Here is a 16,049-nt window from a genome sequence, read left to right as displayed (position 1 = left end):
AACTATTGGTTAACACTTGTGTTATTTGTCTGCTTGAGATGCTACATAAAAAGAATAGCCATGATGAGAAGACAGTGTTTCGTAAGTACTATAAAAGGCAGATGAATTAGCTATATCTCCTCTTAAAGTTCAAATCACGTAATACTACATATTTTTTTGTTGTTGTTGGAGAACTTTTCAGTGATGTTAACTGATAAGAAAACTTAATATAGGCACTAAATAATGAAAATTGAAGAACTCATGTAGTACCCAAGGAAATCTATAGATTCAATTCAATCCCTGTCATATTACCAATGGTATTTTTCACAGAATTGGAACAAAATTTTTTAAAATTTGTATGGGAACACAAAAGAACCTGAATGGCCAAAATAATCTTGAGAAAAAATAAATCTGATAAATCATGTGCCCTGATTTCTACAAAGCTACAGTAATCAAACCAATATGGAACTGGCACAAAAAGGGGTACATAGACCAGACGCTATAAAACTCCTACGAGAAAACTTAGGCAGAAAGCTCTTTGACATTAAATCATAGCAATACTTGTTTTGGCTCCATCTCCTAGAGTAATGGATATAGAAACAAAAATAAAGAAATGGGACCTAATTAAACTTAAAAGCTTTTGCACAGCAAACTATAAACAAAATGAGAAGATAAGAGGAGGAAGCATTTGCAAATGATGTGACCAATAAGGGATTAATTTCCAAAATATAAAAACAGTGCCTGCCGCTCCATAAACAGACAAACAGCAACAACAACAAAACCCAATCAAAACACGGCGGAAGATCTGAATAGACTTCTCTCCAAGGAAGACAAACAGATGGCCAACAGGCACATAAAAAGATGTTGAACATCACTAATTATTAGAGAAATGCAAATCAAAACTATAATGAGATACTACCTCACACTGGTCAAAATAGCCATCAGTAAAAAAATCTATAAATAGCAAATCCTGGAGAGGGTATAGAGAAGAGGGAACTCTTGTATACTGCTGGTGGGAATGTAAATTTTTGTAGTCACTATGGAAAACAGTATGGAAGTTCTTTAAAAAGCTAAAAGTATAGTACCATATGACACAGCAATTTCCCACTCTTGGCCATATATCCATAAACATGAAAACACTAATCTGAAAAGATACATGCACCCAATGTCCACAGTGACACTATTTACAATAGCCAAGACATGGACGCAACCTAAAACGTCCATTGACAGATGATGGTCAAAGAAGATGCGATACAAATACATACAATGGAATATTATTCAGTCATAAAAAGGGAATGAAATAATGCCATCTGCAACAAAATGGGTGGACCTAGAGATTATCATCATAAGTGACGTAAGTCAGACAGAGAGAGGCAAATATCACATGACATCACTTATATGTGGACTCTGGTTTAAAAGGATTAGCTTATTTACAAAGCAGAAATAGATTTACAGATAGAAAACAAATTTATGGTTACCAAAGTGGAAATGGAGGGGGAAGGATAAACAAAAGTTTGGGATTAACAGATATAGGCAACTACATATAAAAGAGACAAAAAACAAGGACCTACTGGATAGCACAGGAAGCTATATTCAAGTATCTTGTAATAACCTATAATGGAAAAGAATCTGCAAAAGTGTACTGTATATCAATTCTACTTCCATAAGATAGTATTAGAGAGATTTAAGTTTAATCTTGATATCAGTTTATTAAACTAAACCTACTGTTTTATATATATTATTAAAGAAAAAAGCATTGCTAGCATATATGCATGCATACACAATTTTCTTATTCCAGATGACTTGCCTCCTCCCCTTCCTTAACAAAATAATTATTACATGTAAAAGAGGACTAAGTCAACAGGTATAACATAAACATACCTATGTACTTGAAAGCCAGATTACTATGGTACCAAAAATTCATAGCATTGACTAAAATAAAGACAAGAAGATAAGGTTATTTTATTGCTACTTTACATTTAACTCATTTCTTAATAAAAGGAGAAGGAAATGGCAACCCACTCCAGTATTCTTGCCTGGAAAATCCCAAGGATGGAGGAACCTGGTAGGCTACAGTTCATGGGGTCGCAAAGAGTTGGACACAATTGAGAGACTTCACACCTGACACCTGACTTAATAAAAAGTAATTCCTTTGGCCTCAACTGAGACTTGAAATATCAGGAAAGGTGATAATCTCACCAGTCCTTTCTGAGAAAATGCTCACTGAATTTACTGCCACATATTCATTAGATATAGGGTCTTAAATCGTTCCATTTCTCCCAAATGGTATCAAAATAAGTTATATCAAGAATCATAAACCCAATTTAGTCTAACGCACAGCTGGAAGTACTTGATGTTTTTCATATCCATGTTGAAAAAAGTATAACATGAATTTTTAAGCTCCTTAATCAAGACGTTATTGAGGACAATTACAGAAGTCATATTTTCAATATTCAGCACCATACTATGAATGAGTTTCTGTCTGAGAACAGCTGGGAAACAGGTATAGGAAATTTCTGTGCTGCTCAGTCAATAGTAATTTCTGTTGGTAGTGGTGGTGGTTGGTGGTTGAGTAAAACAGTGCCGGCTATGGGGATCAGTGGACAGTTCACTTTGCAGTATATTTAGTGCTCACGGTCCCCTCCCACTAAATGCTAGTGACAACTCTCCCCCTGAATCACTTCCTGCCTCCCACTGCTTTTCAACATACTTGTAGGGGAATGGTGCTGCCTCCCTGTGGAAAACACATTCAACAGAGAATTCAGCTCAGTATACGTGCATGCGTGCGTGCGTGCTAAGTGGCTTCAGTCGTGTTCGACTCTTTGCGACCTATGGACCCTAGTCCACCAGGCTCCTCTATCCTTGGGATTTTCCAGGCAAGAATATTGGAGTGGGTTGCCATGCCCTTCTCCGGGGAATCTTCTGGATCCAGGGATCTAACCAGCATCTCTTACATCTTTTGCATTGGCAGGCAGGTTCTTTACCTCTGGTGCCACTTGGGAAGCCCCTTCAGCTCAGTATGTGCTCAGTATATGCAATTGACGCTTTGATTCAGAAACAGCGATTCAGAGCTATGGTTTTCAAGGGTGAAGAAAATATTTTAAAGGTAAGAAAGATGCTTTAATTCATACAGTGTACTTAAGGAATGCTTTTCAAACATAATTATTATTTGTATAATGGTTTCATGTGTCAGGCATTATTTTTTACTTCTCTTCATTTTAGGGTGAACCATAATGAAAAAATTTTTGGGGGGACAATGAAAAATTGTCAAATAGCAGTGACTATATATAGTTCTCATATGATAGTGACTATTTAATCCTCACAATAAGTTTATGACACCATCATCCCCATTTTATAGATGGGAAGCAGAGATACTGAGAGGCTAACTTGCCTGAGGAACGCAGCCAGTATACGGGGAAAGCAAGACAGAGATTTAAGTAAGCATTCAGGCTTCTGGAGCCATTGCCCTTGACCCCTGCACAGTACTACACCCTTAACAGCCTTGTCAGTGCTGCCTCTTCCAACTGTCAGCTCTCAGAAGGTAGAAGCAGACTGGGAGAATTGGGAAGAGTAAGAAGGATGGAAACAGGTAGGTGAACAATGGAAAGGGCTTTGCAGGCAGAGCAGAGAGAGGTGTGAAACAGCATGACCTCTGGAGGTTTCTATTAGTAGTTCAACAGATCAGAGGAAATGGGTGTGGAGAAGAGTAGAGATAAAACTTTCCAGTGAGGCAGATAGGAAGCTAGCTGTGAAGGATGGACCCTGATGATCATTCGGGAATTTGCTCTTTATCTTAAATACTTGGATGTATTAAGGCTCATATCTGCATTTTCAAAAAGAGAAGCCCGATCCCTACCTAGGTACAGATCGCATTGAACTAGTTAAGAATATATGAAGGCAGGAAGTGATGAGATTCGGAACAGAGGCCAGGCTCAAGGGCAGAGGGCCAGCTCACCTCAACATACTCTGAAAAGAAGCTGGCTGCATAGCCTTGAGGAAGGTATTTAGTTTCTTTGGGCCTCAAATTTCTCAATAAACTCTTTAAAATGTATATACCCTAGAACTTTTGTTTACTAGTAATGAGGGGAAAAACACCTTCTAAATAGCAGTGCTTATTTGCATTTAAAATTACAATGAATTATACTTTTCTTAGTCGGCACCATTAGTTTCAGAAGAATGTGCCTTGTATACATTTTCAAATCTACACCCAAGTGTTTTTCTTTTCACTATGCACTAAAATTTGCAGTTAAAATGTACATTAATTTAAGTAAATTCAGCAGAATGATTAGACTAGGGAAAATGAAATTAATTATTCATGTCACCAATATTTTAAAATGCAGAGTGGTTATCAGGAAAATGAAGCCACAGCTAAGGTTAATTAATATTTTTAATAAAAAATAAAATTTTGCTCTTTGAAGTTACAAAATGTTTTTTGTTAGCTTTAGATATTTTTCATGGAAATATGTGTGCACTCTGCTTACATTTTTCAAATAAATAGCATTAATTTTTTATTGCCAGGAAGCAATAGCAGTGTCCAACACATTCACACACTTTTTTTTGTTTGTACACTAACTGGGATTCTTTTTGGAACATTCTACAGGAATCAAATACCAATGAGTTCAGTAGGAAGTGAATACACATGTCCTGACAATCTACCAATGGTTTAAAATCCTCAATAGTACCTTTTCTTGAGTAGGTTTGCTACCTCTACTCTGAATAAAGTCTAACTGGAACCACTAAATTGTTTCAGTACATTTCATTCACACTTACTGATTCTATCCCAGTCTACAGTTTAATTTCTTTCTAAGAGTTGCAAACTATAGTCCCTCCAGTCAAAACCCAGAATCTCTCAAAGCCTTATTTCTCTCCTTTTTTAAGGTTTTTGAAATGAGATGAAAAGCAGATGAAAAACACTATGGATTCTTGAAATCAGGTAAGGAAACCAGAGTCAGTTTCTACTCCGAGTGTAAAAGACAGGGCCTCTCTATTTATTATTCTTATGAAGAATGATTTTCTAGCAAAGATAGATTTTAAATATGTTGTCAAAGTAGAGCATAATACAATTTGTGGACCAAACTGGGATGCTTTTGAGAGTCAAAAAAGGATTCTATTAATAATTACATTGATATACCACCAGGTACATGGGGCTTCCCTGCTGGCTCAGTGGTAAAGAATTCACCTGCCAAGCAGGAGACATGGGTTCGATCCCTGATCAGGAAGATTCCTGGTGAAGGAAATGGCAACCTACTCCAGTATTCTTGCCTGGGAAATTCCATGGACAGAGGAGCCTGGTGGGCTACAATCCATGGGGTCACAAAAGAGTAAGAAATGACTTGGTGACTAAAGAAGAACAACACAGTTCAAGAGATTCCTAAACCCACTCGTTTTAGAGAGATAGCAAGCAAGGCCAGAGAGCAGCGAGGTTAACTATCTTGTCCAAGATACTCACAAAGATAGGAGGTTGTATTGAAACTAGAAACCTGTTGCTGTGATCTTTCTATTATACCATACCCTCTCTAACCAAAAGGCAATACCATGGATCCATATTGTCTACAGTATGTAAATAACTTTTAAAATATTCTTAATGGAAAGATCACAATATTGCAAAATGTGATACAAAGCATAGACCAAAAGAAATGTCAAAATCTTGATCTCAAAATAAGCAATTTTCTTTCTTTACAAACTGGCAACCAAAGGGAATGAATATTGTCCTTTGCATGTTAACATGCTTTAACTCATTTACATAAAGCTATATATACATCAAGGGCTTGGCTGGTGACTCAAGACAGTAAAGATTCCACCTATAATGCAGGAGACCCAGGTTTGATCCCTGGATCTGGAAGGTTCCCTAGAGAAGAGAATGACTACCCATACTCCAGTATTCTTGCCTGGCTAATTCTATGGACAGCGGAGCCTGGCGGGCTACAGTCCATGAAGTTGCAAAGAGTTGGACATGACTGAGCAAGTAACACTTTTTTCACATATACATCATAGATTGCCATATTATTCAGAAGAGCAGGGAACACTTAGCCATCAAAGATCTTGTGTGACACTTTTGCCTCCAAACCCAAGAAGGAAGCTCTCAGCATCCTGAAGAACTTTATACTGTCAAGAGTTTGCAAATATCCACTTTCTGAGATTATCCTTATAGAAAGTTTCTCTTTGTTAGGATGAGTGGGTCTTATGGAAACAATTAGATACTAAATATCATAAGCAAAATAACTTTCTGTGAATTTTATATAGTCCATATTAAAAGTACTACTAATATTGTTATAGCCATATTTTTAAAAATTATTTAATCAGAAGGGTTGGTAAATGCATCCATTACTTCATGACATAGATCGTGTCTTTCTAAAGTAAATATCAATCTTAAAATTGATCACTATCAAGAGAAGAAAAACTTTTTTTTTCCTTTTCAAAGCATATTTACTTTTAAATAGGAATGTAAATAGAATCTTATGGGATGACATTTTGTGAATTCTCTTTTATATTCTTTGACTCTGTGAAAACTGAAAAATGCATTCCTCCCCACTACTTGCCCTGCAGAATGGCTGCAAAAACCTCATCTCATCTATCTGAAATGAATCCAATTCTGCTTCACCAAAAATCTGTTTCTATAGTTCTAAAACATGCAATCACCCTAAGGTACATAGCCATTGTAACTTAAGTGGCTCTGTGCTATCACTGAGGAAAATACACGTTGATTGAGAAAACAGTCCAGTATGGCTTTCGAAAACTAAATGACCCTCCCTGGCATACAACTGAGTAAGACAGTTGATAAAAGCAGGCAGTTATGGCCACTATGGAAGGAAGATGCCTTATCCAACCTGCAAAAATGGGTCAAAGGTTATAGTCTTAGACTGAGCATTACAAATCATTTTTCTATTGAATCTTCCAAGACTGATAATTCTAGCAAACACTTAAATTCTGTATATATCAATAATTTCTTTGTAGTTGGAGGACAGTTAAAAATCAATTGTGAAGTAAAGAAAATTCACAACAAATTAGCCTGCTATTCAAAAATAAGCAATTTGATTTCTTCCCCAGTAGTCTCTCTTTCACACATTCACATCTTATTACTTGTAATCACAAACATACCCTTATGAGAGAATTTTAAAAGCTTTCAGTACAACTTTAAAACACTGTTGCCACAATTGAATATTTGCAGGATATTATTCCAAATTATTTAATTGCTATTATTGGTGTGTTGAAATCTGAAGATTTAAAATATCTATTTTTAATGAACCTAGTAATCTTTTATCTACGTCAATACCTCCTCAGATGAACCAAGTAATCACTAATTGATTAGATCATTTACTTCCATAAACCATTGCTATCTTTAAACATGTTATAGCTTATAAAAAAAGAGAGTCTTTTCATTGGCAATTAATGGGCAGTTAACTATTTTCCTTTTACATTACTTAATATTATAAAACACAAATTTTAATTTCTTCATTTCTAGATGTTTAAATTATAAATGAAATAGCTATTTTACACATATTTTCTTAATAAACATAATTTCTTACGACATAGCAAGTACTAATAGATAAGGCATATTAAAATGAGGCTGATACTTCCTTATTGGGAGATATATCTGGTTTACCTAAGAACTTAAGGAGCTGCAATTTCATTAATGATGAAGTAAGACTTCTGAGGAAAAAAATCTGGTTAATTAAAATTTTATTCACAAGAATATTTCCAATGCTACATGTCCTAGAATATCCTCTTCCGAATTATTTACTTAAAGGAAAGAGTTTATCATTGCTCTGTGTTTTGCTTTCCTATATCAGATTTGCCTTAATAACCTGCTTATTGTTAAATAAGCCATACACAATAAACACAACCACAAATCATTAATGAAGTAACATCTTAATTGAATTGTACACTTCTTGTACAGTGTGACATTTAAAACTCCCCCCCCCCAAAATTTAGACATAAGATTGAAAAATAAGCTCAGTGAATATTTTGGGTGAGGGCAATTAGCCACATAATGCACAAAATTTGTTGGCCCAAGACACTTATTAAATACCATATTTTGGGTCTTTGTACTCAGATAAACTAATAGCGCTTTTTTTTTTAATCAACAGTAGAAGAGTAGACTTATCATTCATGACAAGACCCACACGCCTTCCAATTCAAAATTTTCAGACTTCAAAATACAAGTGCTGTAGGTAATTTCTTTTTTAAGATTTTCAAAATTTGCTTTTATTTAATTTTGATGAAGTTTTGAGCTTGAACAAGGTCTTTCAGATACTTCATTAATTTACTTGTTCATTTAACTTAAAAAATGAAAACCGTGTATAATACTCAGACAAACCCCTTAGCCAGGTCTAGGCCAAGGTTACTGGATCAAGACCATCAGCCTAGCCACACACACACCAATACAAAGTTTATCAAAATTCATAAGCCACAAACCAACATTTCATCTTCAAACTGAATCCATTATATTAAGCAAATCTCAAAAAAGCCCTAATGATTGAGATCAGAAGTAATCCCATTCTAGAAAAGACACACATGCAGAAAAGCCCACTTTCATAGTCACAGATTCAAAATGAAGAAATGAAATCCAGGTACTCACCTGGCTAACGGGTTCTTTGGTAGGGGGCTTTCCTCTTCTGGCTGTGCTAGTAGCCAGGGTCGTGGTGGTCTCCATAATTGACGTGGACATCTCTGACTGCATGGCAGTGGCTGTCGACTCAGTTGTCATAGAGGAAGGCACTTCACCAACCAGTCTCACATTTCCCACTATGGCGATGTTGGCATCATTTTCGGCTGCCATATTCAGAACTTTCAAGCCATTGTAGTAAAGCCCAGAGAGCTGGCCCTGAAAGGGCTGGCCCTGCTCTTTCCCGCCAATTATTATGGTTGCTTGGCTATTGAAGATTGTGAGCTGACGCCCTGTAAAAATAATATTACATACATGCAAAAATGTTGATTGTGAACTCTACATTCTATAAAGGATGATAAAACAGATCTTTCATGGGGTGGATAATGAGAGCAATAAACTATAAGAGAGGCATTTGACTCATAATTCATTGCTTATAAATGAGGTGTCCATGAAATGCATAATCACTGGCAAATACTAATAAATTCTCAACTTATTGTAAATGTAGTGCCTTTGCTAAAAGACCAATCAAAGATATATATTATAAATCAATTTTCAAGTGGATCACTTTCTCTTTTACCTCAAGATCTCAAATCTAAATTGATAAATTAAAAATATGTAAGATAGCCAACATTTCAAGTATTTGTCATTCTAAAATTACAACTGGCAGAAACTAGTCTATAGCAGCTGAAATCTAATTTAAATTTATGGTAAAAATTTCATAATTCACATAATGGTCATAGGTATCCATATGCTCTTCTTTAGAAATGTTTATTTTTTTGAATGCAATAGTCCATTGTTATTTGAATTATTCTACTTTTCTGGCAAATACACTGAAAAGAAACACATGGTTTACACTGAGTGTGTCAGAGACAAAACAAAGAAACAAAAAATCCAAAAAGATTTTTCTGATTGGCTTTCAGCAAGTCTATTAAAACAAAACAAATTAAAAAAAAAACACATAGCTTCAGATGTAAAAAGTGGCTTCAGGAATGATACACAAACCGATGGAGAAATTATGGCACATTTCCATTAAACAGCAATCCTCAGCAACAGTACCAAAATCATCAAATTGAGTATCCAGTTTTAGCAGATTGCTCTCTGTTCATAAAAAGCATGCACACAACTTTAAGTTCAGTTTTAATTAGGGCTTGTTCCCAAATGCTCTTAGAAGGTTGCAAACGTTAAAGGGACTTCATTTTGACTGGCAATCCATATTGCCCACTATTTAAGATGCCTAGAGTTTAAACCAAGAGTTTTTGTTTGTTTGTTTGTTTGTTTTTCAGGACCATAATAAAGATATCAGAACTACATATATTTTAGTTAATAATTTAGAGGCTGGAACATGTAATATAATCTACGAATGATTTATCATTTTGGGTTAATGCTTGCTGTGAGTACCTTCATAGATTGAGTTAGTGGATTATATTTAACAGTCCCTTTAACCTTAAGTTAACAGGGTAAGATTATTAAACAGCTGGTACGTCTAAAAATGTATAGAAAGTATTATACAAGGAATGCAAATATTACTATCTACATTTTACTGTTTTAAATCTGTTTTTAATTTAGTTTTACGGAAAATTTATTTTTTATGTTTATTAGTGTTACAATGAAGTACTACTTGGTTATGTTCAAATTATTTTTTTATTTGAAGTTTTAATCAATGTTTTTTACCTTTGTCGAGTAGCCATTCATCAACTACTCGACCAAGTCGATATGGAATTCGCTGTCTAGCAATCGCCAGGCGCTCGTTATCATTGTTTCCTTTAAAGTTTAAAGAGACATTTCATTGGTTAAAATCTGTAAGGTCAAAGGTTAAAAGTTAATACTTAAAGCTTGAGCTATACAGTTGCCACATGATTTTTTGAAATTTGGAATTTTAAAAAGTTCTACCTAGAACATTTCATGTTTCAGACTTGTCATTCATTCATTTATTTTATTTTAGCAAACAAAATTATTCCTATGTTAATTGAAAATTAGAAATCTGCATTTGAGCTAGGTTATTAAAACTTATGTTATAGACAGACCCGAACAACCAATTTAAACAGCAGATAATAGCTTTGCAAAAAAAATGACCGTTGATCTCAGGGTTTTGTCTTTTTGATGTTTCTTATTAACTAGTTAAACATGTTCAGGTGAAACAGGTTTAAGTTTTCAAAATACATTCAATCTCTTATTCCAGATTAGTAATTTATGAACACCAAACTTAATACCATCTTTGGCACACTGAAGCATCTAAAATAGGCCTAGCATACTTTATGTCCTATTCAGAAAAGAGAAATTCTTATTCATCTCATTTAAGGAAACCACAAAGTCCGAATAGTTCTTATATATTCCACAGAAATCGGTTTGTCAACCACTTGGACATCATAAGGGAATACATCTTGCATCATCCAAATATGTTATGATAGGAAAAGGCTTTGACAAAAGTGACTTTATTTGAGTGTTCTTATTTAAAGGATAAAGTGTATTTATTTAAAGCTTGACATGCTGAGGTGTATAACATTTGAAAAAAATTATATACTCAAATATTTGCTTTTTACTAAACTATTCTAAAAAAGGCATGATAGCTTCAGGAACAAACACAAGCCACAAGAGTGGTTCTGTATTCATAGCTCTAAACTATGTAGGAGCCTTGATACTTTGAACAAAAAATTACTCTAATAAAAACATAGTTTAAAATGACCTTGAATAATGCTTGCAAATAGGTGACTGTTTTCTTGATCTATAAAGCACTTAGGAAGAATCTAGGCTTCCATCTCAGCACTCAGTTGTGTATATTGCCAGAAGTTTCTCTATTCTATGAAAATTAGTTAACACCGAATCTTGCACTAAGGAATTTTAGTAATAGCTCAAATGGGAACTCAGAGGTGAAAGAAAGGATGAATGGTAGTACTGCCCATAGGAAAAGACTAGAGCATTTTACTGGGGAAGATAAAAGATATAAATTTTCTTACATTTAGACTAATTAATGTGTTTTCTTGGGCTGGTCTTATTATATACTATACTTACCGAAAGAAAAACCCACCATGATATTGGTCACGTACTTTTAGAGAAAGAGAAAAGAACTGTCATTTAAACTCTATCAATTTGTCTTCTGAAGTTTTATATGACTGAAAATATTTCATACATTAGAATTAAACTGAAAAGTACAAATATCAAAATGGAATCAAATATACAGTTTAACAAAAACACATATGTATTTCTCTGTATTATGAAGTTATTAAAATGTTAGAATATTTTTTTCCTATGGGAACATATATTGGTATATTGATAAATTTCTAGAAAGGATAATATAGCCTAAATTACAAGTATATCTTCATTTTCAAAAAGTGTGTTCAATTTACATTCTCTTTTGTATGCCTATATATATATATACATATTTGGGAAAATATACTAAAGTTTAATATTGGTTGTCTTATGGCAGCACGTTTATTGATGAATGTGTTTTTTGACTTATATATGATTTATGTAATGAACATGATTATGTACATAATTTGATAAACTATTTTCAAAAATACATAATCTTTGCTCTATGGATTTCTTTGTTGACCAACATGCATACCAATTTACACTGGTATAATTCTCCTGACAACTTTATAATTATGTAGCTCTTTGTCCAAGTTTTCATGCTAGAGTGTTCCTATCATCAGAAATGAGTTAATATTCCCTCAGACACCACCCAAGTCCAGACTACAAATCACCTCTTGCCAGTTACTACTACAATATATTAATAGATCTCTCTGGATCCTCTCTGCAATCAGTCCCACCCATCTCCACATTGTCAGCTACTACCCAGTCATGCTGCTTGTCATTGTAACCTGCCTGTTGCCTTTAGGATAAAATATCAACCAACATGATGAGGTTTATGACGACTTTCATGATCTGGTCTCTTCCTACCTCCCCTACCTCATCTCAGAGTGGTCACTGCCGTGCGCTCCTCTTTCCATATCCTCATGGACACTGAGACTTCTTTCAATTCTTCTAAAGCCCTCCTTTCACCTCTGGGCTTCTTCACTTGTACTCTCCTCTACTTGACTTTCCCTCACTCCCATCTCGTTCTCATCTTTCCTTAGCCAAACATGACTCATTAAGGGAGTCTTCTTGGCAGGAACATTAGTTCTCAGGAGGTCTTCACTGACGTTCTCAAGTTAAATTAGGACACCTGAATAAATACCTTCCCTGCACTTGATATGTGCCCTATAGAAACAAGAGCTAACCTTGTAATTGCACATTCAATAAATGTTCTCTCTGAACTCTGAAATTCCATGAGGTCAGGTATTACTTGTAGTGCTTACTGTTGTGTTTTCAGTATGTGCACAATACCTATCATATGAACTCTGAAGCAATATTTGTAGAATGAAGTAATAAAGGAAATCTTGTTTTAAATTCAGATAGCTTCTGTGGCACCATTATCTCATCTTCACAGGCTAACAACATTCACAAGAAAGCAAACACTTGTGCCCAGAGGATAGACTGCATGTAGCTAAGTTTCTCTTTGTACTTTTCAAAGGAAACATTTCAATTATAATTTTAGGTCTTTAATGATTTGAACATCCATTTAGTCAATCAGTTCATTATTTTTTAATAATAACTGCCCTGTACCACAAAGTAGATAATCATAGTTATCATTAGTAGGGAAAGTAGAGAGAAACCCTCCCAGGTGGCTCAGTGGTAAAGAATCCACCTGCTAATGCAGGAGATACAGGAGATGTGGGCTTGATCCCTGGGTCGAGAAGATCCCCTAGAGGAAATGGCAACCCAGTCCAGTATTCTTGCTTGGAAAATCCCATGGACAGATGAGCCCGGCCAGGTTACAGTACATAGTATTGCAAAGAGTTGGACATGACTGAGCACACACACAAACACACACACACACACACACAAACACACACAAACACACACACACACTCCAAGTAGAGAGAAAAGTCTTACATAATACAGATGGAGGAAATAGATGGCTTTCCAATGATACTGAAAAGAGTGCATAAAAACACAAGAATACATACATACACATGCATACAAACACACAGTTTGCCCCATACCTTTAACTGGCACCCACAGAACAATTAACGTGATTGCTATAGCACAATTTAAATCAGCAATAGCTTTTGAAGATTCTTGATGAGACTCAGCTTAAAACACAAACAAACAAAAAACCACTGAATTCCCATTGAATAGCAAAGAGGTAATCTAACAAGAAGAAAAAATTAGAGTAGGCAGCAGAGATAGGTATAAAATGACACGATAATATTTAAGAAAGATAGCCATATACTAACACATATATATGGAATTTAGGAAGATGGCAATGACGACCCTGTATGCAAGACAGGAAAAAAGACACAGATGTGTATAATGGACTTTTGGACTCAGAGGGAGAGGGAGAGGGTGGGATGATTTGGGAGAATGGGAATTCTAACATGTATACTATCATGTAAGAATTGAATCGCCAGTCCATGTCTGACGTAGGGTGCAGCATGCTTGGGGCTGGTGCATGGGGATGACCCAGAGAGATGTTGTGGGGAGGGAGGTGGGAGGGGGGGTCATGTTTGGGAACGCATGTAAGAATTAAAGATTTTAAAATTAAAAAGAAAATAAAATAAAAAAATAAAATAAAAATAAAATAAAATAAAATAAAATTAAAAATATTCCTGCAAAAAAAAAAAAAAAAGAAAGAAAGATAGCCATACAAATGGGGTCATATAATCCTATAACCCCCACATTTCAGATGCCTTCTAGTTGATAATAATTTTTAAATTGGAATATTTGATTTTGAAATCCAGTTTATTGCTGCTCAGTCACTAAGTCATATCTGACTCTTTGCGGCCCCAAGGACTGCAGCACACCAGGCTTCCTTGTCCTTCACTGTCTCCCAGAGTTTGCTCAAACTCATGTCCACTCAATTGGTGACGTCATCCAACCATCTCATACTGTCATCCCCTTCTCCTCCTGCCTTCCAAGGACAGACTCTTCCTGGTGTAATGGATAGAAAATTAGATGGTGCTTACTTCATTATATGTTGACTTTATTCTCTAAATTCTTTGTTCTTCTACTAGAATAAAAAATTAATGTCTTTTCTTCAAAAAAATATATAAATACATTCAGTTCAGTTGTTCAATCATGTCCAATTCTTTGTGACCCCATGGACTGCAGCCTGCCAGGCTTCCCTGTCCATCACCAACTCCCAGAGCTTGCTCAAACACATGTCTAATACATTATCGACAAAAACACATCTAATTATAGTAGAGTGACAATATCCTTCTAACAGATGATTCCCAAACTCCTTCTAGTAGTGGGTAAGAAATAGCTCAGATTCCTTAAGTTTGCCAGGAATAAGCCCACATTTTGTGTCTATCTCATGATTTTCATTAACAAGCGGAACATTAAAAGTTATAAATTTGGTATATTATTCTAAGACACTGGGCTTCTCAGGTGGCGTTAGTGGTAAAGAACCTGCCTGCCAATGCAGGTAAAATGTTAAGAGACCTAGGTTTGATCCCTGGGTTGGGAAGATGCCCTGGAGAAGGAAATGGCAACCCATTCCAGTATTCTTGACTGGAGAATCTCATGGACAGAGGAGCCTAGTGGGCTGCAGTCCATAGGGACACACAGAGTTGGACTGTAGCAACTTAGCAGCAGCATTCTAAGATATTGCCTTAAATTCATTTTATTCCTTTACAAATTTATGGTGCTATATTATTTGCAACATATCCAGTAACTCTGTGTGATTGTTAATTTTATTTAATCTTGTCCACATTTTGGTATACTTCTAAATTTCACATACAATATAAAGGACATAAAAACAACCCATTTGATCAGGAAAGGTCAAAGATAAATATCATTTCTGATGACCTTTTCTTTTCTTTGGAAAGTGTTGAGATTTGATACCAAGTGTGCTGGAATGTAGAAATATTACATGGGCTTTCTGTGGATGGTCAGCGGTTGCAGGTTTATACTGATAGAGATATTTTTTAAAAAGAAAATGTATCTGAAAATCCAAATCAAATCAAACGTGAGAAGCTATTTTCATCTTCAAGTATCCTAAATCCAAGGTGAGAATAAAGCAGTAATGACCCACTTATGTAAGACTTTCTCATTTTGGAATAATAAAAATGGTCCAAGTAGAGTTTCAACTTTTTCAAAAACATGCAAATCAACTACAGCAATCTATCGAGCAGATAAATTAGGTTTATAGAACCAGAACTTCTCATTGCATAAAGGATAATAATTTAGTTGCATACTTCCTTTACTCTAATAAAAGTGGAATGAGGTTTTCCTTTTGATTTATTTGTTTTTATTCTTCAGTTAATTTTATATGGGTGAAAATTGGTACCTCCACTGAAAATGTCACCAGTAACATGTATGTCTCTGTTAAAGTAATTTTTAAGCAATAAAAGAGTATGAAAATTTTGGTTTATTTTTCTTTAAATTGAAGGATTTGGTAATTTTTAATTAATAAATTTAA

General features: G+C 35.0%; 1 protein-coding gene across 9 annotated transcripts in view; it reads right to left on the bottom strand.

Moving 5' to 3' along the window:
* Positions 1–16,049, bottom strand: part of NRXN1 (neurexin 1) — a 1,213,874-nt gene that overhangs the window by 141,763 nt on the left and 1,056,062 nt on the right. For 5 of the 9 annotated variants that reach the window (XM_070292299.1, XM_069583363.1, XM_069583364.1 and 2 more), the window contains 2 exons: positions 10,259–10,348; positions 8,558–8,877 (listed from right to left, as the gene is read on the bottom strand). In XM_070292299.1, the coding sequence (XP_070148400.1) occupies positions 8,558–8,877; positions 10,259–10,348 (410 nt within the window). The remainder of the gene's footprint in view (positions 1–8,557; positions 8,878–10,258; positions 10,349–16,049) is intronic. The other 4 variants (XM_069583366.1, XM_069583365.1, XM_069583367.1 and 1 more) reach the window with 1 other exon arrangement.

Source organism: Ovis canadensis, chromosome 3 (assembly GCF_042477335.2).
Source record: "Ovis canadensis isolate MfBH-ARS-UI-01 breed Bighorn chromosome 3, ARS-UI_OviCan_v2, whole genome shotgun sequence".
Taxonomy (NCBI): Eukaryota; Metazoa; Chordata; class Mammalia; order Artiodactyla; family Bovidae; genus Ovis; species Ovis canadensis.
The sequence above is the reverse complement of the archived record's forward strand: the minus strand, read 5'-3'. Positions and strand labels throughout refer to the sequence as shown.